General features: G+C 35.2%; 1 protein-coding gene across 4 annotated transcripts; it reads right to left on the bottom strand.

Moving 5' to 3' along the window:
* Positions 1 to 1,335: 1,335 nt before the first annotated feature.
* On the bottom strand, positions 1,336 to 26,507 carry LOC148939937 (actin 205). 4 transcript variants are annotated; one of them, XM_089106178.1, is made up of 4 exons: positions 26,379 to 26,507; positions 22,275 to 22,446; positions 18,932 to 19,310; positions 1,336 to 2,210 (listed from the first exon to the last, which is right to left on the bottom strand). In XM_089106178.1, exons 2-4 carry the CDS (start codon positions 22,398 to 22,400, stop codon positions 1,585 to 1,587), a joined length of 1,131 nt encoding a protein of 376 aa, XP_088962304.1. In that variant the 5' UTR covers positions 22,401 to 22,446; positions 26,379 to 26,507; the 3' UTR covers positions 1,336 to 1,584. The 4 variants fall into 4 exon arrangements, with proteins under 4 accessions (XP_088962304.1, XP_088962306.1, XP_088962303.1 ...); XM_089106180.1 differs by having other exon boundaries at positions 26,480 to 26,498; XM_089106177.1 differs by having other exon boundaries at positions 26,387 to 26,497.
* Positions 26,508 to 26,796: the final 289 nt, after the last annotated feature.

Genomic DNA, 26,796 nt, shown 5'->3' with positions numbered 1-26,796 from the left:
TTTCTATATTGGATATAAATTTCTAGTTTAAAACACAACAATGCAAACATTCAGCTATACATTGCTGAGTTTATTTCCTGAAAAGTCATGTTTATTTTACTAAATATTCATGAAAATATTGGTACAATATCTTAAAAATATGCTATTTATATAATTTTAAGGTTCTGAGTTATATTTGGAAAGCCAACAGATTTTGTTACCACCCTGACTGTTTCTCTTCCTTGTTATCTTGACTATCACACTTTAATAAATAATCTCTTGTTGTTTTCTTGATATTAACTTGTAATCCTTTGTCCTTGAGGACAGGGGTTCAAGTCCTGGTGGTGCTGTTTTTTTTTTGTTTTTTTTTTGTTTTGAATTGGCGTCTCTGGCGTGACTCAATAAGCTCGACCAGAGTGGACCCAGCTCTAAATGGTTGTCTGGAGAAATCTAGGGAAGGTAAATAGGAAGGTGTGTGAAACCCCAGGATGGCTGGACCCAGGATTTATTCTTCCTATCTGAAGGGCCATGAAACGGTGATCTGCATTGCCGGTAGGGACCGTAAAGTCTAGTGCCGTATTCTTTACCTTTTTTATATATGGTAACGCACTACTCAGTTACGTTCTTTATTGAGTTCTTGCCCATAAATAGCTCTGTGATTTTCATTTTGAATAAATTAGAAAAAAGATATAAATTATACCTTAATCTAAAAAATAGCGCAAATTCATTGTGGTGTAAATATATACCTCCCAGAACACTTTTGCTATTTCTGAAGCACTAGCCTCAACCAGAAAAAAATGGACCTTTATCTCTCTCTTTTAGAAGTGTTCTATTATTTATTTTTTTCGTACAAGGCCACAAAATTTGCTGTATATTAGCACATCAGAATCGTAATTTAACAGAATTTGATAACCTGTCAAGAAGTATGAAAGTCCAAGAAGACCAAATGAAATTGAATAGACAGATTCGAAATAGAAGGTTCTTTAATTAGAAATGCCTAAATATTATTTCCTCCTAGTGCTAAAAACAGTTTTTCAAGATGCCCTTATTTTTGGCAGAAATTTGAATTCTAGTCAATTATATTAATTCTTATTTTCTGGACATTGTAATTAATACGGTTTTTAGGATAATGGATAAGATAAAAAAAAAGAATAAGAGAGATATGTCTTTTAGATTCAGGAGGTATTTATTTTTATAATTAAAAACCTGCTTTAGGTCAGTTATACAAAATTAGCAAAAAAGAAGTTAAACAAAAACATAAAAAGATGTTGACCTGTCACTTTATGGTAGTGTTTAAAAGTATTATATCTTATGGATTCCTACCTCAAGTACAAACTAAAAATATAACAAGAAATGTTCTAGCACTATTAGAATTATTTAATTCACAGAACGGACACAACATTTTATTCTCAGTCACACTAAAGTAATCAGTCATTCTGACTCTGAACGAAGTTCTAAATACTTAGTATATCGAGACTTACTAAATCTTGGAAGACTGATGCTCACTGTGGATCTTGCTAGATTTTGTTAGTCTCATTATACATTAGCAATTTCAAATCATGCAAAACTAATTTAAACACAATATGCGAAGGAAATTTAGTAAGTTTAGAAGCATTTACGATGAACAATGCCAGGTCCGGATTCATCGTATTCTTGTTTGGAGATCCACATTTGCTGGAAGGTTGACAAAGAGGCCAAGATAGAACCACCAATCCAAACAGAGTATTTTCGCTCGGGTGGGGCAATGATCTTTATTTTGATGGTCGAAGGAGCTAGGGCGGTGATTTCCTTTTGCATTCTGTCTGCAATACCAGGATACATGGTTGTACCACCAGAAAGAACGGTGTTGGCATAGAGATCTTTACGGATGTCAACATCACACTTCATAATAGTGTTATATACAGTTTCGTGAATGCCACACGATTCCATACCTAAGAATGATGGTTGGAAGAGAGCTTCAGGACAGCGGAAACGCTCGTTACCAATTGTGATGACCTGACCGTCAGGTAATTCATACGACTTTTCGAGAGAGGTGGAAGCAGCAGCGGTTGCCATTTCCTGTTCAAAGTCGAGGGCCACGTAGCAAAGTTTCTCTTTGATGTCCCTGACAATTTCACGTTCAGCAGTGGTTGTAAAAGAGTAGCCACGCTCAGTCAATATCTTCATCAGATAGTCCGTCAAGTCACGACCGGCCAGATCAAGACGGAGAATCGCATGAGGAAGGGCGTACCCTAAAAAAAGAATGAACAATTAGTATATAACATAAAAAACAGTTCCAGTATGGTTGAGTTTAATTAACCTTCGAGAGTAAGGAAGTGTTTAAGGTTTTGACTGATTTTTAGGGAAAGGAAGTTGAGAAACGCGTAATATAGGTTCTAGTGTAATCACACTGAAATCATGGTAATTATGGTTTTCCAAGTGATACTTTTTGCCTTTTTCATAAATCAACCAAACTTTTTTTTACCTATTTTTTTGCTGCTACAATACCCACAAACCCACCGAATAGAGCTCTGTGACCGTGATACACGGTTCTAATCTTGTAGAATTACACGTAAGTATTATCCTCGCTATGGCGTGAGAAATGGTTTGATATTGCTTTTCTTAATGAATTGAAAAGATTTATTACTAAATTCATTTTTACAGCTTTTATTTATTATTGAATATTTTTTATTTTTGATCCTGGGAGCAAGGGCGAAAGATCAAAAGACAATGCCATGCACAGATACTAAAACCCGTAAATCTATCGTCAAAATCAAATGACGTTCCATGCAAAAGAAAAATGTCGAACAACTTGTCGTTTGAAATCATAAGGTGGCACAAAAAGTAAAAGCCCACATTGTGTTTCAAGCGAAGATAAATAAGAAAAGAGACATCTAGTGGGTTTGCTGATAAAATAGACTGGTACAGGAGGATGATTTATATTATTTGGTGCAAAACAAAAGCGAGTGTTGCAAACCCTTGGAAAACATTGTATACTGAAGCCATTGAGCCGCATGAAAAATAATAACGTATATTGTGTCTCAAGTAAGGATAAATAAAAATGAAGACTTCTAGTGATTTCTCAAATCCCCCAATCAATACAGCAGGGTGTGGAGTGCCATGATATTTGGTGCAAAAAAAATTATATGGTGCAAACCTCTGCAAAGCACTGTAGTTAGAAGCCATTTGGTCACATAAAAAATAGCACATTGTGCATTTCAATTAGAAATAAATAAAAAAGGAGACATCTAGCAGTTTTGCAAAAAAAAAAAAAACAACAAAAATAGATTCAGCTGGACGTGGGGTGACAGGATATTCCGTGCAAAACAAAAGAATATGGTGTAAATCCCTGCAGCCAAAAGTGTCCAGAAAGTTTAGTTTGAATCAGGGGAACTGTTAAGGGAGGAGGGGTGACCCCCTAACCCAAAGTTAAAAGGTGTTGGCACCCAGTTCCGACATCTTGGAATTTAGCCAAAGTTTTTAGTTTAACTTAGCTTATGTGTCAGCATTTCTCGAAATATTGGACGACTTTGTCGGTACATTCTTTGTATCCCCCTCGCAAAACTAAAAACCCAAGCTTTGGCCCTGGTTTGAATTCAGGGGTTTGCGTAAATACTATGACATATACTGTATTCCAAAGAAGGATAAATAAAAAAAGATATTTACAAGTTTCGCAGAAACTATCAATCGATACAGCAAGAGAAATCAATCAATTTCTGTTCATCAATATATATGGTGAATTTAACCAAAATGCCATTTCTTAATGGGAATGTTTTCAAACAGTTTGTGGTAACGAACTGGAAGTAAAGAGCAATGCAGCTCAATAGTAACCGAAAATCTAAGAAACAGATGCTTGGTAACAATAAATACATCAATGGAATCAAATTTCTACTTAAAGATATTGTTGGATTTTTGATTAAAGATTTCTTATGGATATATCAAAACAATCAAAAGTTTCACTTTTTGTCCCAATTCTTTAAAAACAACTCTTGAAACACACGGGCCGTTTAATTAGAATAATGAGCTTTTTAAATGTTCTAAAGAAACTTCGGCGTAAATAGCGAGGTATCGAGGAGAGGGTAGTCCCCCTCTTATAAGTAATAATTTCTGCTTGGCTTAAGTTTTGATGTTGCTCCTTACTTTCAGTTGAAAAAGTTGGTTTTTTCTTAATTAATACACTAATAAAGTTATTCTTAACTTTGTAGTGGCTGTAGGGAGTCCATTAAGCGATTTTGAAACTCTCTAACTTGAATTTTATTTGGCTTACCTCTATAACTCTTTACCTTTATAAATCGAATTTGATGCAGAATGACCTATATAACTCGAACTATGCACAAGTTGAACTGTACGTAACTCGAAAGAAAATCGCAGTCCCGTGAAATTTGAGTTAGAGAGAGTCGACTGTATTAAGATTTTCTGGAATTGCCTCACGTCTCTATATTTTCCATATAGCTTGCCTATTTGCTGCGTGTTTGAATCCAAACTCGTTTCCGAATAAAATCTATTTTCAAAAATCCAAATTCCTGTCGACGCGTCTTTAAAGTTAAACCTCAAATTTTAAGTCTTCTTAATTTTTTTTTCTGTGAGTTTTTAATGAATTGTATTTTCAACGTAATAGAAAAAGAAAATCAAAGCGATCTGCTGTCTGAACTTTCGAGGTAATTTTCTGTTTAGTATAACCCAAAGATTCAGTTTTGGAGGAGAACTAGGGTGTGTCAGAGCCACTCCTTTGACCTAGAAAGTTTGTTTACCTAGGTACCGTACTGCTAGAAAAGTACAGGAAAGGAAGAGGAAATTCCTCCTTGTGATCCAGCCTCGACACTCACCAACCCTGCCTTAAACACCCTTTTTATATACCCCTAATACTACTACGTGACATAAGGACTGCCACACCCAGTTTTTGGGAAGAACTGGTCTGGTCTCAAAGTCTTGGATCTAAATTAAGTCAGTCGCCTTTTTAAGTGTGAAAATTGGACGAGACAATTTGTTCCTGGCAAAACAAACCTAAACAAACGATAATTATGGAAACTTCTAGCTTTCAAAATCGGAGCCAAACATTTCAAAGGAACTTGTGAGGTTTTCCAAAACGGCACAGATGCCAACATTTTACAGATGTACAGACTGAAGATCCGAAAAATTTAGTTAGATCATTATTGACTTTTACAAAATGGTTTTCAGGAAACAACTATTGAATCGAACAAGGCCGTGCCCAGGATTTTTTATTCGGAGGGGGTTTTACTCAGATTTTTTTTTTTGGGGGGGGGGTTACACAAAAAAACTCAAAAAACGCAAACAAAATTTGTTTATATCCATTTTTTTTACGTTTTTACGAGTAAAAAAAATATTTTGGGGGGGGGGGGGAGGGGGGTTCAAACCCCTAACCCCCCCCCCCTCCTCTGGGTACTGCCTTGGAATTAAAGGCAAAAGTAATCAAACTCTTATTATGGAAGAGGAGTTTTTAACGGGTATAAAATGGGTAGAAGAGTACGCCTTCAGGCGAATTTATTAAGGTTTTTTGAAATTCTAAATCTATTTAAAAGATCTCCGGAATGACCTCTAGACAGGGTCATCTTCTCTACCCTTTCCCCTCTCTGAGCGATTTGTCTTAAACCTTCCCAGCACGTTCACTTTCTGAGTGATGCATGAAACAATCGAAGCTTATTAATTTTTTCCCTTTTGAGAGTCTAAAATTAATAGTTTAACACAAGTTTTATGTTTCATTTTATTTCAATATTCATTTCATTTAATCACATTTCAGAATAGATTTTGTCAAAATAGCAGTCGGTTTCCCTCCCCCCTTTTTTATAGTATCTAAGAGCCAAAAATATTTCTGTAATTTTGGCCTACTAATTCTTATTATTAGACAATTTTCTATTAAGGTTAAAGGGCTAGGCACACATAGCTGATTTCGGGAACTGATTTCAGCATCAGTGGACAAACGATAGCGGTAAGAAAAATTTGGTTGAAAGAAAAATTTATTGTGCAAAATTTTCAAAACAAAAAATCATGGACACAAATAGTCAACTGGAGTCTATTAATAGTTACTTGATTAATCCTAGCTTAGTTCTCAGTTTAATTCTCAAGCTCAGTAGTCAGGTCTTTCACCACAGATACCTCTGGCTGACTATTTGTATCCCTATTTTTTGGTAATGATCATGATGAAAATCAGCGCTGATTTTGTAAATCTGTTGAAAATTTTTCGACCTCAAATCGACGCCGATTTCGTTTAAAATCGGCGCTGTTTTGGAAATCAGTTCCAGAAATCAGCTACGTGTGCCCAACCCTTAATGGTAAATTTGGTGATCCAAAATAATAAAAAACCATTAAGTCGTGATTAAGCCTTTTGCGAGATTAATATTCAATACATTGAATATTAACGAAAGCTTTTCCCAACTCGAAGCGTAAATCAAGGCATAATGGACACACCAAAACCATACTGAGAAAAATCCGTTTATAATAGTCTTAGAAAAACCCGAGAAATCCTGAAAAAAAGCTAGAATGGCTAGCTTTTAGCCATAGGTAAGTATGGCTAGCTAACCGGAACTTTCATTTAAATTTGATTTTTTTGCGAAAATTGTGTTTTATATAAGGACTTTTAGTTGTAAAATCGGCTTACAAATAAAGAAAAAATTAAAGCAATGGGACGAACCAATGATAAGTCACCTTTTTTACTTAATCTCGTCGGTCTGAAGCATGAGAAACAAGTAAAAAGCAGATGGTATTGCATTTATTATCCTTTTTAACCATCTCGAGGGATAAATTTAAGACACCCCCTTGCAGAAAATACCCCCTCCCCCCGGAAAATACCCCCCCCCCGCGGAAAATATCCCCAGAAAATAAGCACCCGCGGAAAAGAAAATACCCCCCTAGTAAATATCCCCCCGGAAAATACCCACCTGGAAAATAAAGCTTTCCAAATTTGGGAATTTTATTTTGAGTTTTATTTTTTCAATTTCCGTAGGGGTAAGGAATTTTGGTACTTGTGTATTATGCGCCACTCACTCAAGTTTAGGCCGTGTAATATTCGAGAATACATCGGTTTTTTGTTAGTTTTTTCGTTACTTTAGAAGTAAATTTGGGCTATAGATTTGCACATCAGGGGGGGGGGGGTAAAGTAAAAAGTATAGTGGGTCTGCATGCAAAATGTGTTTGATACAATTATTCTGCATATTAGATAGATAAATAAATAAGTGTATTTTAAAGCCAAATTTACGGCCATGAACACAGTAAAATAACATAAATGAAAGGCAGAAATAACATAAACTTTGATAAGAGATCATCATAAAACACTTAAATGAAACACTATATTAACCTAATAATAGTATTTAGTACTTGGAATAACGGTCATTGAAAAAAAAGCACTTAACACTTGGAAAAAAAAACACTTAAATGAAAAATTACATTTAGTTTATACTGGGATTTTTTTTTTTTTTTTTTTTTTTTTAGTTAACAAAATTTACAGATAACTCGCTATTCTTCTGTAATTTTTTAGCGGCTATATGCCTCGAAAGAATTGTTTTCTAACTTCAAACTGTCCATATACTTTACCCCCCCCGGTAAATACCCCCTCCCCCGTGGAAAAGAAGGCTTTCTAAAATTGAGAGTTTTATTTGAGTTTTATTTCCTAATTTCCGTAGGGGGAAGGAGTTTTGTTACTTGTTTATTATGGGCAACTCACTCAAGTCTACGCACGCTGTATAAAACTCAAGAACAAAACCGGTTTCTTCGTTAGTTTTTTTTTCAGCTTAGCGTGAGACAAGACAAAGACAAGTGACAGAATATATGGGAAATATATAATTTGGGCTATATATTTGCACATAGGGGGGGGGGAGGAGGGAACAAAGTATTTGGATAGTTTGAAGTCAGAAAACAATTATTTCTTGGTATATGGCCCATAAAAAATTACAGAAGAATAGCTAGGTATCTGGAAATTTTGTTAACTAAAAAAAAAGTAATAAAAATCCTAGTATAAAGTAAATGTAATGTTTCATTTAAGTGTTTTTTCCAAGTGTTTTTAAATATTTTTTTTTTCAATAAACTTTTTTCCAAGTATTAAATACTATTATTAGGTTTGTGTAGTGTTTCATTTAAGTGTTTTATGATGATCTCTGATCAAAGTTTATGTTATTTATGCCTTTCATTTATGTTATTTTACTGTGTTCATGGCCGTAAATTTGGCTTTAAAATACACTTTTATTTATTTATCTATCTAATATGCAGAATAACTCTACCGAAGAAATTTTGCATACAGACCCGCTATACTTTACCCCTCCCCCCCCTAATGTGCAAATCTATAGCCCAAATTTATTTCTAAAGTAACGAAAAAACTAACGAAAAACAGATATGTTCTCGAATTTTACAGAGCGTAAACTTGAGTGAGTGGCGCATAATACACAAGTACCAAAATTCCTTCCCCCTACTACTACTACTACTACTACTAACAGCTCACCGCAGCACCAAGCAGCCTGAGGCCAACACAGCTACGCACGCTCCTCCTCCATCCCAATCTATTCAAAGCCTCCCTTTTTACACCCGCCCATGAATTTCCCATTTGCTTTAAATCTTTCTTTATGACGCCCTCCCACCCCAGACGCGGACGACCTTTTTTCCGTTTAGCCCTAGACGGTTGGCCAAAAAGAACAATCTTCGGCATTCTGTCATCCTTCATCCGCACAACGTGCCCTAGCCACCTCAACCTTTCTTTCATTATAGCCCAAGAGAGCGGTATTGAACCAAATTTTTGGTATAGCCTCTTGTTTGAAATAGGGTCAGTCAACCGGGTACCCAGAACAATCCATAAGCAATGTCTCTGGAATACATATAGCAAATCTTCATCCGCTTTTCAAAGCGCCCATGCTTCAGATCCATATTTAACTACTGTCATCACTGTAGCTTCTAATATTCTTCTTCTTCTTCTATTTCACAGCAGGCGGGCTTTTCAGTTGATACTATTTAGCCCCATTCCTTTTGCTTCACTCTGTGGGCTACAGAGCTACTGGCTTGGTTGTCTATTATTTATTAGATATTCTCAGATATCTTTCAGTAGATCTTTCGACTCAAGGAGTTCAAATATAAGATGATAGATGTCGATTTCTAGACTCTGTTTGCAGGTATAGTTCGCTAGGCTCTTGGCTGATAGTGAGATTTTGTGGTGTTTGAAGTTTTTAGTGAGATTTTGTGGTGTTTGAGATTTGTGGTGTTTGATAGTGAGATTTTGTGGTGTTTGATGCACTTTGACAGTTTACAAAGCAAGGTATGCTGTGCAGACGTCAGCATATTGCATTCGAATAGGCAGTGGTCAATTGTTTCATTATACATGTTACAATACCTTCAAAAAGGGGACAGGGGAACAGAACCACTTGAATTAGGAAACTGATAAGAAAATGCAAGAAAATTTAGTCTATTTGTTCCAGAACGAATTCTATGATAAATTTTAGAAAAATACTTATTGGGAAAGGGGGAAAAAATAGGATTATTCTTATTAAACATAATTTCTGATAGTCTCCATCGGTAAATATCTCTAATGGGGATTGGTCTCCCACTTGGCTGGTCAGTATTTATAGCATTTTTTGCTATTTCATCAAACTGATGATTACCACTTATGCCAGAGTGGCTAGGAATATACTGAAGGTAAGTATGCCACTTGAAGCAAAATTATCTATAATACTAAGACAATGATAAGTGTCAATATCCAGCTTATACTGAGGAGCTGAAGACAGCAACTCAAGGCTTGATAAAGAGTCAGAATAAACTACAATACCATTTGAATTAGCAATCAAAGGTTTATTTTCCATAAGGTGTTCTAATGCCATGATTATGGCATTTAACTCTGCAGACATTATGGATACACTATTATACAATCTCTCACCCATTGCAATTTTCATGTGACGAAGGAAAGCACCACTTGCTAGCTTCTCATTCATTTTGGACCCATCAACAAAGATTTGGAAATGGTTTTTATAAGTAATTGTATTAAGTTCAGCAATTTTTTTCGGGACAAAAGCGATGGGGGTTAAATCATTAGTTCACTTTGAGAAATCAGTATTTATTATGGGGATTGACCAATTCCACGGAGGGGAATGGGGGAAAGTAGGTGCAATAGACTTTGCGGGTACAGGGAACTTCTTCTTAATATTGGCATACTCATCTGCAATGCCTCTATACATGGCTGAATTTCTTAACCAATTATGTAGGGTGTGTTAGCTATTTGATTCAATTTTTGTAAGATGTTTTATCAAGAGAAAGCTGCGTCCCTCCCGTATTGTTGATAATCCACTCTCCATAAGCAGAAACTAGGTGCTTGTTGATTTCATAATACCAAACATGGAACGTATTGTATCGTTTTGTTTTGTTTCAATTTTTTGCATCAGGGTTTTTGCACATGCACCATAGACGAAGAGCACATTGGCAATATGGGGTCTTATATGTGATTTAAAGAAATGAACTAAGGTGTTCTCCTTACAGCCCCAGGGTGTGGAAAGAAGTTTTTTAGTATACTTGTTTTTCTATAACATTTTTTTATTGTGTTTGAAATGTGGAGGTGGAAGTTAAGTTTTGGGTCAAGCATGAGACCTAGGTAATTAATATGATTATCTTCTGGAATAGTTGTTCCATTTAGAGTTAGTCTTGCATTAACATGATATTCTAATCTTGGTTTGCAGACTTATCTTCCTATTCTTTCAAACTTTTTTTAACTATGAAAAAACACCCTGAGCTTTGGCTATTCTACTTCTGACATCTTCACTGCTCCCACCATCCTTACTAATAATACTTCCAAGGTAATTGAAGCTGTCCACCTGATCAATCTTTTCATTACCCACCTTCACCTTTTCTTCTTCACTTTTTCCTAGCCTTAGTGACTTAGTCTTCTTAACATTAATTTTCAAACCTATTCTAGCACCCTGAACTCACAAAACCTCTAAAAGTTCATTCATTTTGCTCACATTTTCATCGAGGATACTTAAATCCTCAGCATAATCTAAGTCCAGGAGAGTTTTTCCTCCCCATTTGATTCCATGATCACCCGTTGCCTGTCCTGTGCTCCTTAATACAAAGCCCATCAAAATAATCTATATAAAGGGGGATAGAACACAAACCTGCTTAACTCTTGATTTAATACAAAACCAGCTGCTAACCTCATTTCCTACCTTAACCGCAGCAGTGTTATTCTCATACATAGCACTAATCACTTTAATGTATTTGTCTGGTATACCATACAAGGATAAAATCTTTACTAATGCTCTTCTATCAACATAATCGAACGCTTGCTCATAATCGATAAAACTGAGGACCAAAGGTGTTTGAAAACTCAGGCACTTCTCAATTATTCACCCAAGAGTGAAAATTAGGTCGACACATCCTCTACCTTTTCTAAAACCGCACTGTTCTTTTCTTAAAACTTTGTCTACGGCATCTTTGAGTATAAAAAGTATCATATTACTAAGTACTTTGCTACCTATAGAAACAAGACTAATCCCTCGATAATTACCACACTCACTTTTATCACCTTTCTTATAAAGTGGCTTAATTAAGGTTTTCCTAAAGTCGTTAGGTACTTCCCCTTTTTCAGAGATCATATTCATAATCTTCAGTAACTTATTTCTAACCCTAGAACCACCATATTTAAAAAACTCATTTACCACCCTATCAGCACCTGGAGCCTTATTATTTTTTAGTCCTTTTAGTACTGTTGCTAATTCCTCCTCACAAAACAAATCTTCCTTCACATCCAAGGTATCACAAACTTTTTCATTTTCCTCTGTATCTCTTCCTTCAACTCTATCTCGGTTAAGCAAATTCTCAAAATGTTCGGCCCATCTCTCTTTAGTTTTTTCCTTATCGCTAATTGCGACCCCATTCCTATCTTTAACTGGGCCAAGTCCGCATTGACTACTCCCTCTCAATTTATTAACATGCCATTACAATATTTTACTATTATGCCGTCTAGCTGCATCTTCCAGATCCCAGCAATTTTTATCCATGGCCTCCACTTCACTCCTCTTTAGTTCATATTTTAATGCTTTCTCCACTTTCTTTACATTACTTTTGTTTTCATATGATCTATCACTAAGGTAATTCTTGTACAAGTCCTTTCTCCTTTCTATCAAACATAAAGCTTTTTCACTAATATTCTTACCTGCAATTCTAGCTTTCTTCCCTAAGAGACCTTCAGCAACTTCACATATTGTTTTTCTAATAGTATTCCAACCATCTTCCACATTATAAAATTTTAAACTCTCAAGTTTAGTATTCAACTATTCCTGGAAATTTTCTCTCAAATTCTCATGCTGGGGTCTACGAACATCATAACTTCAGGGGAGGTAGTTACCCTTCCGACATTGCAGCTTTAAATTAACCCTTGACACTACTAGATAGTGATCTTTACTTTTAACATCAATAATGGTACTCCTATATACCCTAGTATCTTGTATTGATCCTGCCAGTCTTCGGTTTACAATAACATAACCAATAAGGTTTGCTGTCTTACCGTCACGTGAATACCATGTTAGCTTATGAGCCATCTTATGACCAAACACCGTGTTGGTTATAACTAGATTTTTATACCTTCCTACAAAAATGCAAAAGTCTGTATCCATTACTGTTTTCTTTTCCTACACCAAATTTACCTAGGCTAGGATACTATATATCCCTATTTCCACCAACCTGGGCGTTAAAATCTCCCAGTAAAACAATCATATTTCTACCTGGGACCCTGTCTATTTGCTCCTGTAACTGTAAGTAAAATTCACCTGAGTGACTAGTATCTCCGTCAGTCGGTTCTACAGGGGCATATATTACTATAACTGATACCTTGAACTTTTTAGTCTTAAAATGAGCAATTAATATTCTAATATTAATACTTTCCCAGCCTAAACAAGACTTAGCAGCTCCCTTCTTCATCATGAGTCCTACTCCCTGTCTATGTACCCCATCCTTCCTGCCTGAGTAAACAAATTCCATATCACCTAATTTGATACTTCCTACCCCTGGGATATGAGTTTCTGAAACTCCTAATAAATCCAGTTCGAATCGTCTGAATTCGTCAGTCAAAATTTCGATACGATAATCATTTTTTAACGTCGTAACATTCCAAGTTCCAATTTTTATTTTCTTTAAAATCATTGAAATTATTTTCGCCTCAGGAAAAGCAATGATCCCGGATAACAGTGCAGTACAGGGATCCCATGTCTTCTCTAGTATACACCAAAGTGCTTAAGTCGGCTTAGAACCGGACAGAAAAAAGTCCCTGGGACCTCCATGAATAGGGGCTTTGTGCAATCCTGGGCCCATCTTTGTCACAACATGGTTTTCAGCACTTGGCGATGCTCTTCTTTCAACTAGAGTTTAAATCCTGCGCAGACAATCTCAAGCCTATTACCTCCGACTCATTATATATTCATGCCCTCAAATAGGCTATTATGCTACTACAGGGAGGTAGCCCATAACAGATAAATTAGCTAGGAAGAGGTTTTTAAGCCCGAAGACGCCTTTCAAAACATACCAAGCCCAGAAGAATTATCCATTAGTCAGAATCCCGTGCGAATGCTGTGTCGTTTACTAGGCAATAACTTTCTCGAGGGGCGCCACTCCTCAAGTAGGAAGAGAGTTGACCGCAAGGTCCCCAGTCTTTCAAGTACCCCGAAAGGGTCGAGGCGGCCCTTTGCAGAGGCCGTTGTCCCTGGACCTGGATCTTACGCCCTGCCGCAGTTGTCCTCCTATAGAGGATCCTCCCGCGATGGTGTTCTGCATCACCATGCAATTTAACCCATTACTAGGAGAAGGTTTGTAACTCCTGGGACTTGTGGACAAACCAGTGGGCCCATTTGAGCGTACATTCGAGGCGCCTTCTTCCTCCTCCGCCTGTATTTATGAACCCGGGCGAGGGTGCCCCAGTTTCTATTATGGACCCCCAGGGACAAGGTCCCCCCTTGGTCCGTGCCTCCTGTGGAGGTACCCTACATATCTGTAGGGCGTTCCTCCGTCGCCACCTGGGGACACGCTGAGTGACCTGGGGGAGGCCAACTAATATCTAGCCTAATTTATTGATTCACTTCAACATTAGCTTGTAAAACTAATGTAAAATAAATGCCTAGCCTAATTTATTGATTCACTTCAACATTAGCTTGCAAAACTAATGTAACTCTAATATCTAGCCTAATTTATTGATTCACTTCAACATTAGCTAGTAAAACTAATGTAAAACCTAGCTAGTAAAAGCTAGTAAAACCTTCCCCCTACGGAAATTAAAAAAATAAAACTCAAATAAAATTCTCAAATTTGGAAAGCCTTATCTTCCACGGGAGTGGTGGTATTTTCTCGGGGGATATTTTCCGCGGGGGGGGGGGTTATTTTCCGCGGGGGTTATATTCCACGGAGGGGTATTTTCCGTGGGGGGGGTCCCGGAGGGTGTTTTCCAGGGGGGTAATCGCCGGGGGATAAACGCCGGCCACCGTTTTCTGCTTTACTCACGGTGTTAAAATTTGTAAAAATTGTAATACCTGGTTGTCTAATGTGATTTTTGATGGAAAACAGTCGAATTTTAAAGCAAATCTGTTATTTGAGCGGTAGTTCCCAACAGAGGAATAGTTACAAGGTACGGAGAAAAGACAACAGAGATGTTTGGGAAAAATAGTTTTATCTTTCTGAGGCTAGTTTTCTTTAACTTTAAGAAATGATTCTGATGAAAAACTAAATGATGAAAAAACTGTTACTTTTGAACCTAAGGTTAATGTATCTAGCCCTAGGATATACTAAATTTGTCAAAAAAAAGGTTTTTTTTTCTCCTTATCTAATTCATTCAATGCCAAGTGAGTTAGGCTTTAAATAGTTTGACTAATCTCCCATCAAACAAATTGTTGTAAGGTCGCACATATTTCGGTCACTTGACGTATACTCTATTTTAGGGAACTCTTTTACAGGAAACAAGAAAAACTGAAAACTTGAGTGCGTCTCAGAAAAAAAAATCATAGCACTTCTATCGTTTCCAGCCGAAAATTATGGCGACTAACGGAGTGAATTTTCTTTCTAATGGTTTTGCCCCGCATACCTGGCCCTGGGTCCAGGGCCGTTTTCGCTAGTACTCACTTAAATGATTAATCTTTTAAATCAATCTGCATTTCCATTTGTAAGTTATATGAAAATATGGAAACACGTAAATGATTCAATGACTCAACTGAAAATTTTACCAGTTGTTATATATTTCTCTATTATCTCTTTATTGATTCAAATAGCTTTTTTTTCAAATAAATATGTACTTCAATAGACACTCGTTATGCCCTAAACAAAATCAAATTGTCCAAAAAGTTTGAATATGTTTTTCTGGTCAGATTTTTTTTTTATATTCATCCCAGCCAGTTTTAGCTTCGATTTAGGCTACCTTCCTTGGATTTTTCAAAGGGAAAGATTGTTTCTGGACTGAGCTCCAGTATAATCAAATCAAGGGTCTAACATTTTTTACTTATCCACTATTCAAAATGGCTCCTCTAGGACTTCGTTCTCTACGTGTTTTGAAGACAAGTCCGATTTGTCTAAGCCACTTTTTCGTGAAGTTGAATAGATTCAATCGATTTCACTTGCTAACAATGTTGTTTAGCTTCTTGTCAGGAATCTAAATCTAGTTTAGCTTTTAAATGAGCTCTTAGATATCTCTCTTTGATGTGTTAGTGCCCCACTAGCTGTAAAAAAAGAAGCAAAAACAAGACATTATTCCCATGCAAAAAAATTGATTTTGTTGTTGTTCAAGGTGGGAGCTGTAATTTCCCTAAATAAGGTTTTCAACCAATGCTAATTCTAATGATGCAGTTTTCATTTTGACCCCAGGGTGAACCCAGGGGGATAGTGGGGATACATACATCCCTTCGAAGTTTGGGAAATTTGTCCTGTAAGATCGACATTCTTATAGATCTTGACAAACACGAAAGGATAATGGACGCTGCAAATCTTATTTTAACGAGGATGAAAAATGACTGATTCATTTATTTTGTAAAATGAAGTTTAAACAAAATTGTCTTAAAACCAACTAAATTCATTATGCGTTTTAATCCAATTGATATAACGTAATGTATACACAATAAGTAGGTAAAATGTGACGTTCGTCACACGAAAATTTTTGTTTTATGAAAATGCAGTTGGGAACAATGCCAGGCTGCCACCAATTAAGCCACGTGCAGTTATAACCTCTGGCTCCTAAGATTGTTGAACTTCATTTAAATCACGTGCTTGCTTTTCCAGTGTTTGTGTATTCTCTACACCCCTGTTTGTTAAGGAATCGTCCATCATGTCAAGACGGAAATCAACTGTTATAGGCTTTTTCAAAAGAAAACAGTTGGTTGATACAAACCTCGGGTGAAATGGAAATCTACTAAAAATATTTAAGGGGGCAAGGTTATGATGGAGCTTAATCTATGAGCGGCCAGTTTTAAGGTTGTGCTGCTATAGTCCGTGAATATTTTCCCCGTGTAGTCTATTTTCACTGTACAACACACTCTTGAAACTTAGCTCTGTGTCATTCGTACAACTTACCTGTTATAAGAAATTTTCTAGGAACTTTGAAAGAAGTCATTAATTTCTTTAGAATTTCACCTAAGCACTTTAAGATTTTCAAACAAATTGTAAAATGAGACGAGGTGGTTGGAGCACTTACAAGCAATTATATTGTTTAAAGAGATGTTCATTATTATCTGTAAGGCTATGTAAGATATTCAAGAACATCCTGATTCAGATTCTGAATCTTCAAGCAAAGCTTATTCTTTGCTATCTGTTATTGACAGATGCAGCTTTGTTGCAGCTATGGTTACTGTCAGTAAAGTTTTCAGTCTGTCTCATAATTTGTTGATATCTTTGCAATCAGAAACTATAGATCGCTTATACTTTCTCAAACACGCTGAGGATCTTAGGAGCGAAGTTAGAGACACGAGAGAGAGAGAGAGAGAGAGAGAGAGAGAGAGAGAGAGAGAGAGAGAGAGAGAGAAAGAGAGAGACGAGTGAGGCTACGCTTCATCCAATTTTTACTGTAGTAACTGAACTGTGTCAAGATACTGAAATAAGCATTACAGTGCCCAAATGAGCTCCAAAATAAACGCATGGGGATAATTACGGAAATGTGTAAGAGAATCCTGAAATGTATTACCGACTTTGAGTGTTTATCTCATTTATGGACCACTTTCTGCAGCAGCTGCATCAGCTATTCGATAGCCACAGAAAATTGCTGGAGTCACTGCAATACCTACTTCCTCGGCACTGTATTTCCCTCGACGAAGAAAAAACAATGGATATATCGGATACTCTGACTAATTTTTGGTATCTTGATGCAGACAGACAGCTATAGGGGAAGCTTGCAAGCTGAGTTAGCTCTGTGGAGAAGAATATGGATGCATTCGAGAAATGTGGCACCAAAATATCTCCTAACGCGCTTAATCAAATGTGATAAGAACACTCTCCTCACTCTACATCGATTTTTGAAGATTGGTGCAACGATCCCAGCACTACGGCTACGCGCAAGTGTTCTTTTTCTACCCTGAGAAGAGTAAAATCTTATGCCAGGAGTGCCCCAGGTCAGGAACGGCTCAATGGATTGGCCTTATTATCCATATACAAGGATGTTCCGGTAAACGCGGAAGATGTTTTGGATAAACTAGCCTACGACAAAAAAATGTGGCTTGATTTTATAATTAAATATTTACAGTGCTTAAATATTGAATATTGTCTCAATTATTAAATATTGTCTCAATAAAGAATGTACTTTACATCTAAAAACTTCATTTATCCTTTTTAACCAGTACTACCACCCCTCAGTCCATCTCCCCCATAAATTTGTCGCTGGGTCGGACCTGTTCGACTCGACATCATTTTTGAGGAATTTCATACTATGTTTTTCAAAAATCCCATAAATTTGTGTTCGCAGTAACTTTTTAACATTAAGATTAACGGAAATAACAGTTACCATTCCTGAATCAGCTGCAAAGGATAGTTCTTCTTCACTTGGTAGTTTTTTTTTCCAATATACATTTTTAAGTTTTAACCGACTATGGGGTGAACTTCATTCTTTACTAGGTTGCTTCTAATGCTGCATCCATGATTACACCCAAACAGCTCCCTTCGAAAAATGTCTGGTATTTTCTTCAAAATCTTCTTTTTGTTTAGTGGGTGTGTTTCTGTCTCATAAAATATAAGCTTTTTAACTGAAAGTAAGGACCAATATCTAAACTTAAACTGAACCGAAATTATTTCGTACATGAGGGGGAATGCCTTTTTTCCAACCCCTCGCTCTTTACGTTAAAGTTTGACTGTGTTTCAAAATTCTTTAAGAACAACTTTTGAACCACGAGGGCCGTTGAATTGGAATAAAAAGCATTTTCGAAGCACTAAAAAACTTTAGCGTAAAGAGCGAACAGTTGAGAGTGGGCAGTCCCTCCCCATGTAAGGAATAATTTCTGTTCCATTTAAGTTTTAATGTTGCTTCTTACTTTTGGTTGAAACTATTGTTGTTGTTTTTATTTACCGAGTTTCCCTAAGGTTAATCCAGGGGCAAAAAAAATTCTTAATTTTGATGTTCTTTGTATTCAACAGATTGATTTCTGGGTTCAGTCGAGTCGAAAAGTTGCATTGACAGGTAAACCCCTTTTTCATTGTGTATGTTGCAGTTACGTAATAATATATTGCTAGATACTGGAGCCTATACTTCTGCCAATACTTCAAAATTTGGATAAAGGGAAGTAGAGTGAATATAAACATATACAAATATAGCTTCCAAGCTTGTCAATGTGTTTATATGCTACAGTTTCATGCTCGATCATATCACATATCTTTTTGGGAGGGGTCCAAAAGGGCGGAAGGATTTTTTTAGGTATTATACCGCTAAAAACATCAGATTTGTGTTTATGTTGCTTATTTTCTGCGGGTTGAAATCAACAACCTCCCGTTTGTCTTCACTATTAAACAATTACTTCGGTATTTTTAAATATTTTCAACCTACCTTCATATATAGGTACAGTGTGAGAGACACCATCTCCAGAATCAAGCACCACACCAGTTGTACGACCGGAGGCGTAGAGGGAGAGGACTGCTTGGATTGCAACATACATGGCCGGGCTGTTGAAGGTCTCAAACATAATCTGGGTCATCTTCTCACGATTAGCTTTTGGGTTAAGGGGAGCTTCAGTGAGCAAGATTGGGTGCTCTTCTGGTGCAACACGGAGTTCATTGTAAAAGGTGTGATGCCAGATCTTTTCCATGTCATCCCAGTTTGTGATGATTCCGTGCTCAATGGGATATTTCAAAGTAAGAATACCTCTTTTGCTTTGAGCTTCGTCACCGACGTAGCTGTCCTTTTGACCCATACCTACCATGACACCCTATAATACAATGATACTGAATGAGTATATTAATAGCTTTTGGATCAGCTGATCATTTAAGGGCTACCCAAGGTTCATATAGCCGTAATTTTACGCGAAAAACAGCATTATTTATGTTTTTGGCAATTATTATACTTATGCTAAAGTTTGAGGTTAGTTCTGACGATAATTCAAATATAGACTTAATTTAGTTTATTTTAATTTTAAAGATAAATCGCAGATATAAGCCAGAGGAAAACTTATTTAAAAACAACATTACCAAAAAAACATAAACAAAATAATTTAACTGCTTGTAATTATGAGAGTTGCTAGTAATTATCAGTAATTTATTCTAAGACTGAAAACAACAAAAGAATAGTCATAATTCAAAAAAGCTTGTAAGAAAATATCTAAAGAAGTAAACTAGAAATCTAAGGCAGGAATAGGCTATCCTTGCATGTCAGATAAGCTTACCTAGTATTAAATTATTAAAAATGAATTAAATATAAAATTCTTTAAAATAAACATAGCAACAAATTTCTATCTGCAGTCAGAAGCTGTCACAAAAATATATGATTTGGACTTGAAAGCGATCTTTCGTAGAAAGCTGATTTTTCACTTAAAGTCGAACTAAACAATCGAAAAAATAATCGCAGCTACATGCGCTGTGCACTTAAGTGTGTTTATATATCTCTCGTTGTTCGGAGGAATTGTAGCTCAGAGTAATCCATGGTAGTCTATACTTCAGTTTCAATTTATGACATACTGGATAATGCAATTTAAAAGTAGCCTTTTTCATACAAAAAAAACTAGCCAAATTATAAAAAGAAATCACTGGATTAGAAAAAACTGAGAGTAGAAATGCCATGCTATTCTTTTTTTTTAGAAACCCCGGAATAAAGTTTTCTAAGCAAACCTTAAGAATATTTTCCATATAAGCCTTAGAATTATTTTTTAAGAAATAAAAGATTAAAATAATATTCACATCTTTCCCAAAGATTCAAAATGTATTTGTTTCCTCCTGAAGTAATTTTGGACGTATATTGTTTAAATTTTATAAATTATTCTATTATTTCGTGTTTTTGTTTCAATCCAAATAAAGTGTCATTAAGCCTTTAAAAAAAAAAAAAAATATGAAGGTAGTACTAACTTTAATTAATTGTAAATTTTTACATTACCCATTAAATATTAACAGATCCACATTGAGCTCTAAACAAATCTTGAAAATCGTGGTAAGTAATTCAGGGAATACGGACTGTAGATTTCTATAAAAATTTGATCATTAAAATCCTCTCTAGTAAAGAAATAAGAAAATTTTGTTCATTTTCTGTTTGTGACAAATCTAAGAGATGGTTAGGACTGTGTTCAACTATATTGTCAATGCATCGCCCTATATGGTGATTTTTTTTTTTTTTAATGCTCCATTTTTGGTTGAAAAAAAAAATTCTGTAGGACAGTTTTTCATTCAAACTTTCCGTTTGAAAGTTCTTAGCAAAGACCAAACATTGGATGCATTGTTACCTTAGCAATTTTTTTTTTCTACGAAAGTACTTCAAAAATTTTATAAGAAACTCAGCCAAGATAAACTGTTATCAAGATATCAAAATTCTGTTCATTTTCTGTTTGTGACAAATCTAAGAGATGGTTCGGACTGTGTTCAACTATATTGTCAATGCATCGCCCTATATGGTGAATTTTTTTTTTTTTTAATGCTCCATTTTTGGTTGAAAAAAAAAATTCTGTAGGACAGTTTTTCATTCAAACTTTCCGTTTGAAAGTTCTTAGCAAAGACCAAACATTGGCTGCATTGTTACCTTAGCAATTTTTTTTTTCTACGAAAGTACTTCAAAAATTTTATAAGAAACTCAGCCAAGATAAACTGTTATCAAGATAATCAGTAAGATAATTGTGTTGATAAACAGCCAAAAAAAAATGGAAATTATCCAAAAATTTTTTAGCAAACAAATCAGACAATGCCAATTTTCTTCAGCATTTTCTGTGTTGTTTTAGCCCTGAAATATTGCCTAAAAAACATCTAAATTTGTAGCCTCCTTAAAATCTTTGTCAATAGCTTTGGAATTGAAATCAAACTCTGACATTAGACGATACATTAAGCTTGCTTCTGTGGCAACCTCATTTCTACCAGTTGTTTTCCCCTTAAGGGCTGAGCATACGAAGCTGATTTCGGGAACTGATTTCCAAATCAGCGCCGATTTTAAAATAAATCGGCGTCGATTTGAGCTTGAAAAGTTTTAAAGTTTTCGGCGTCGATTTACAAAATCAGCGCCGATTTTCAACGTGATCATCACAAAAAAATAGGGATACAAATAAATAGTCAGCCAGAGGTGTCTGTGGTAAAAAACCTCGTTACTGAGCTGAGAACTAAGCTGAGATCAATCATGCAACTACTAATAAACCCCAGTTGACTATTTGTGTCCATGATTTTTTTTTTTAAATCTCGCGCAATGAATTTTTCTTTCAACGGATTTTTCTTACGGCTATCGTTTGTTCACTGATGTTGAAATCGGTTTCCAAAATCAACTACGTGTGCCGAGCCCTTTAGGGAAAAAAATAAATTGCCTCATATGGCAACTAATTTTCACGCAGAATACTTTGGCTGCGGAAGTAATATCCCAAGGCCACCTTCAAACTTCATTAAAAGCAACTTTAGTCGTAACACATAAATATTTATTTCTCATCGGCTTGTACCAAGGAGGACTGGTTGTACCCACCGAAATCTCAAATTTACCCCATAATAGTCGATATAATCTCCTTGTGAGGCTATTTTCATCTGCTATTTTGAGTTACCTTGACTATATACGGTAAACATAAACTTGTACGTAATTCACAATAGTATGGTCTCTTATGTGCATGTATTCTTTCTTTCTTTTTCTCTTTCCATTTACTCAAGTTTGAACCCGTTTGTGTTTTAGAGTAACAAAGATTAATAATTAATAACTCTGAACTAAAAGAAAAAACGCATACCTGATGACGTGGGCGTCCAACGATAGATGGAAACACTGCACGCGGGGCATCATCTCCTGCAAATCCAGCCTTACACATTCCAGACCCATTGTCAACAACCAATGCAGCTACTTCGTCATCACACATTTTGTTTCAGGTGAGCACCACTAGCTAATATGACCCACCAAACAAACTGTAAATAAAGTGTATTAAATAATTTCTACAACTGACATTCAGCAGAGCTTATTTATGAATGCCCACATTTCCTTAAATAAATTATTCCTGAATTGTTTCTCTTGTACTGTGGCTATCAGACCTCTGGCCGATATCGGATTTTTTTTTAAAGATTAAGGGCTATCTTCAGGCACGTAAGGCCAATAATTAAAAGAAATTAGGGGAGAGCAGCAGCAAAAATAAGAATTTTATTTGATAGCATAAGTAAAAATTGCCCAAAATTTCAAGAAAATTTAGGATTTTAAGGGGTAGGGAGATAAGCTATCCCCTCTGCGTACGCCCAAGGCCATCTTAATGAATATAATAAGTACCGATAAAATTATATGCCCCATAAACATTATACACAAACTTGTGGAGATCAGATTTTCTCTTACCATAATTCATGTGTAAGACGATCAGCAGACACCTGTTCAGCACAACAGGACGAATAGTGTGCTTTTCTACTTTAGTGCTATTTACCTTCTTTACGCTATTGCCCAAAAACAGAGGGTCTTTAAAGTTGTTATTTTCAGTTAAGACAAGCTACTACACCATTTAAATTGAACTGATTCCTACTAGCGACACGAAACATTCATTTTTGTATAACCGTGCAATTGTCTGGATTAAATATAAATTTAATTTTTCATTTTGTCTCATACTTTCACTTCCCTTCCTTCGTAAGTAAATTTAAATATAATTCCCTTCTCCCCTTCAGAAATGACTCGATTCTTTATTTTATTCTAATTCAGGATTTGACTCTTTAATCAGCTATATGACATATTCAATTTCTATAATGTTACAACAGTTTGAAATAAACATAAATTTATTCGTCTCATGTTTTCTCATTCGTCTCTGATTTGTCTCATGACATTTTAATGAGAAATTAATTTTAAATTTCACGGAGGTCTGTCATCTCTATGGTCACATCACACAAAATCTGTTTATGTAACACGGTTTAAGCTTATTCTTTGCCAAAGGAACTTCCTGTGCTGATTCGTGATACCTCATAAATTAGACTTACGAATGACAACATTAGCGCCACCACTATTGGGGTAGCAGCTAAAAATTTCAAAAGTTTGGAAAGATTCGTCGTTTTCCATTGAGAGAAATGCTCAATTAGGGAAAGAGAATTGTTAGGTCTGAAGTTTTCCACACCTCTAGTTTTGAGTTTTATGCGTCTTAGTAAAGTAAGAAACTTATTAGTCTTGATATATTTCCATGAGTTTTTGTCTTCAACAAATATCGGCAATTGGTTGTAAACTGCCTGTTGATTGAATATTATTTTTCTCAAGGCAGAAAAAAAATTCAGTATTAATCCTAGCACCTTTTTCAGTAATATGGCAGTGTTTTTATTAAGTTTAATTATAACTAATTATCTGTGGTGACCCACACGGTGAAAGCCGAACGTATGTTTCTCTGCTATTACAATAACAATGAGAAACTGTCTATACTAGTTGGAACCAACATTGCAATAAGATTTTTAAAAAAATGTTGCTACAAAGCTGACTCGGATACTGACTTAAAATTTTATACTGATCTCTTACCTACTAAGCCCCTTCCCTAGTAGTCAGCACCGAGGATTCTAATAGCATGTTCAGCCGGAGAGCTCAAGAGATCAAACTTTTTAAAAGCTTGAACAGGTAAAAAAAAACAATGTAAATTTGATTACTATCTTCAATTGCATAATTTTCATAGATTCTTGACACAGCGACCTAAATTAATGGAGCTAAATTGATGTAGCTAAATTAACAGCGAACTAAACCAATGGAGCTAAATTAACAGCGAGCTAAATTCATGGAGCTAACTTAACAGCGAATTAAACTAATGGAGCTAATGTGACAGCTGAGCTAAATTAACAGCGAATTAAATCAATGGAGCTAAATTAACAACGAGCTAAATTAATAGAGCTAACTTAACAGCGAGCTAAATTAATGGAGCTAACTTGGCAGCGAGCTAAATTAATGGAGCTAAATTAACTGCGAGATAAATTAATTCAGCTAAATCAACAGTGAGCTAAATTAATGGAGCTAAATTAACAGCAAGCTAAATTAATGTAGCTAGGGGTTCTCAAATCCTAAAAGAGTTTCATTCTTCTCCTGGCACTTGCAAAAAGAGCTTGATGGGCCTAGGGGGGGGGGTCGTGCCTCTCATAATTTTGTATATTTGTTACATCTTTTATTTGTGTTTTTGAAATACACCTCCCTTCCTTAAAGAAGTTCCCACGTGCTGTGCCTGTACGGTCCCCTGTTTCTTTTATTGGTTGGAATTCAGTCAAAATTTGTTAACAGTGATGTAAAAAAAAGTAGATCGAGTAGAGAGACAGTCCGAATTCCCTCCTCCCCCAAGGAACTGTTGATATATATATATATATATATATATATATATATATATATATATATATATATATATATATATATATATATATATATATATATATATATATATATATATATATATATATATATATATATATATATATATATATATATATATATATATATATATATATATATATATATATATATATATATATATATATATATATATATATATATATATATATATATATATATATATATATTGTTCAACTAATCACCTAGAGATATAAGTGAGGTTTTAACCTGGAAAGTACAAGTTGCTATATAGTAAAATAAAATAAAAAATTCTTAAGGGAAACAATAATTTATTTATTTTACAGTTAACTCTTTATTATATTATGTATATGAAAATGGTACAAACCGTAACTTTAGTGAATACAACTCTGTCGTAGTTAAAATAGTTTACTCTCCATAAATATATAGAATTCTTTGGCTATGCAAGTACTTATTTTCACAGGTACATACCCAGTAGGAGTTGGACATACCCACATAAAATCCAAGATTTTTTGAATAAATGTCTTTCTACCATTTCTACATAATACTACTTTTATTTGTTATTTTTATGAATTTCCACCTATTTCTCCTCCTTGACGCGTGGGCTTTTCAAAGTCCACGGTTACCGAAAACTTTTTGGAACACAAGTTCACAGTCGCCGGACTACCGATCGTGATTAGCTGTACAGTACGTAATCGTAGAGTCTAAATCATAATAAAGTTAAACAGCAATCATCACAGTTAATACAACAACGTAGATACAGTCAAGCTCGAGGGTGCCACTCATTCGGTTTGTTTAAAAAAATTGTTAAAAATTCTTTGGCTTCTTAGAAGTTATTTTTATCAATGTATTTATTTTTTTATTATTTTTGAAGTCTATTTAATCTACTTAATTAATTCAGTCTATTTATTCTATTTAGTTTTGTTTTTATAGTTTTTATTTTATTTATATTTTCTTTTCTTCTACTTTTTGTTCTTCTGTCTGTGAGTAAGTTATTATTTTAAATTTTTTCTTGTTTTTCTTCTTTGAATAAGTACTCATTTGTCTTCCCCCTTCTTTACAGGCCAATGAGCCTTTGGGGGATTACTAACATGTCATATTGCATGTGTATTTAATGGATAATAAATCTTATCTTATCTTAAGACAGAAAATTCTCCGATGTGCTATTATTTTGCTATTGTGTCAGTTTTCCATTCGAAATTCAAAATCTTTGGTGCATAATGAATTTTTCTAATTGATGATAGATAGTCAAACCTATTAAGTTAAATTTTGTGGTATATAGTTAAATTTTCTAACGTGTCATAGATAGTTAACTCTAACCCCCTTCATAAATTAGACTCCTTCCTAAACAAAATCCTACCTATATTTTTTGCATAATGCTTGCAAAGCTTCAGACAGAGGTGTCAAGAGGCTGCGTTCAATGAAGTTATCTAGTTTGTTTACTTCTTGCTAAAATAGATAGCTAATTCCCCTAATAAATTTCTGGCTCCATCCTTAAGTTTATGAAGTCTAGTTTTAATTGTTTTCACTGCACTCTTACCAACAAACCTAGTATTGTAAAGTCCCACTGTGTCCTACCAGTTTTGGTAGGATGGCAACACTGTCAGTGTATTACTTCTTAGTTATCACTATTCCTCTCACCTTGAAAGTCAACGATTATGTGGATAAAGATGTACAAACTCTGGTGCTTTTGTTTTGTAACCTACTCTCTAGAAAGTTTAAAGTTTCTTCTAAAAGAACCAATCACAAAAAGTGTGTGGGTTTAACCAAGCCTTTCAAATGATTCATACTTTCGCTAGAGCTCAAAATAGATCGTTCAAGTTTGTCGCTTTCATCTTATTTGTTTAGTACTAACAATATCCAACTGTTTCAGTGCCAACATCATTTAGGAAAAAGAAATGACAAAAACAATTCGAAGGACACGGACTGACTGACTGATACAAACCAGACATCCCCTC

This window comes from Artemia sp. Qi Xiang Cuo, chromosome 20, assembly GCF_049724085.1.
Source record: "Artemia sp. Qi Xiang Cuo chromosome 20, ASM4972408v1, whole genome shotgun sequence".
Classification (NCBI taxonomy): domain Eukaryota; kingdom Metazoa; phylum Arthropoda; class Branchiopoda; order Anostraca; family Artemiidae; genus Artemia; species Artemia sp. Qi Xiang Cuo.
The sequence above is the reverse complement of the archived record's forward strand: the minus strand, read 5'-3'. Positions and strand labels throughout refer to the sequence as shown.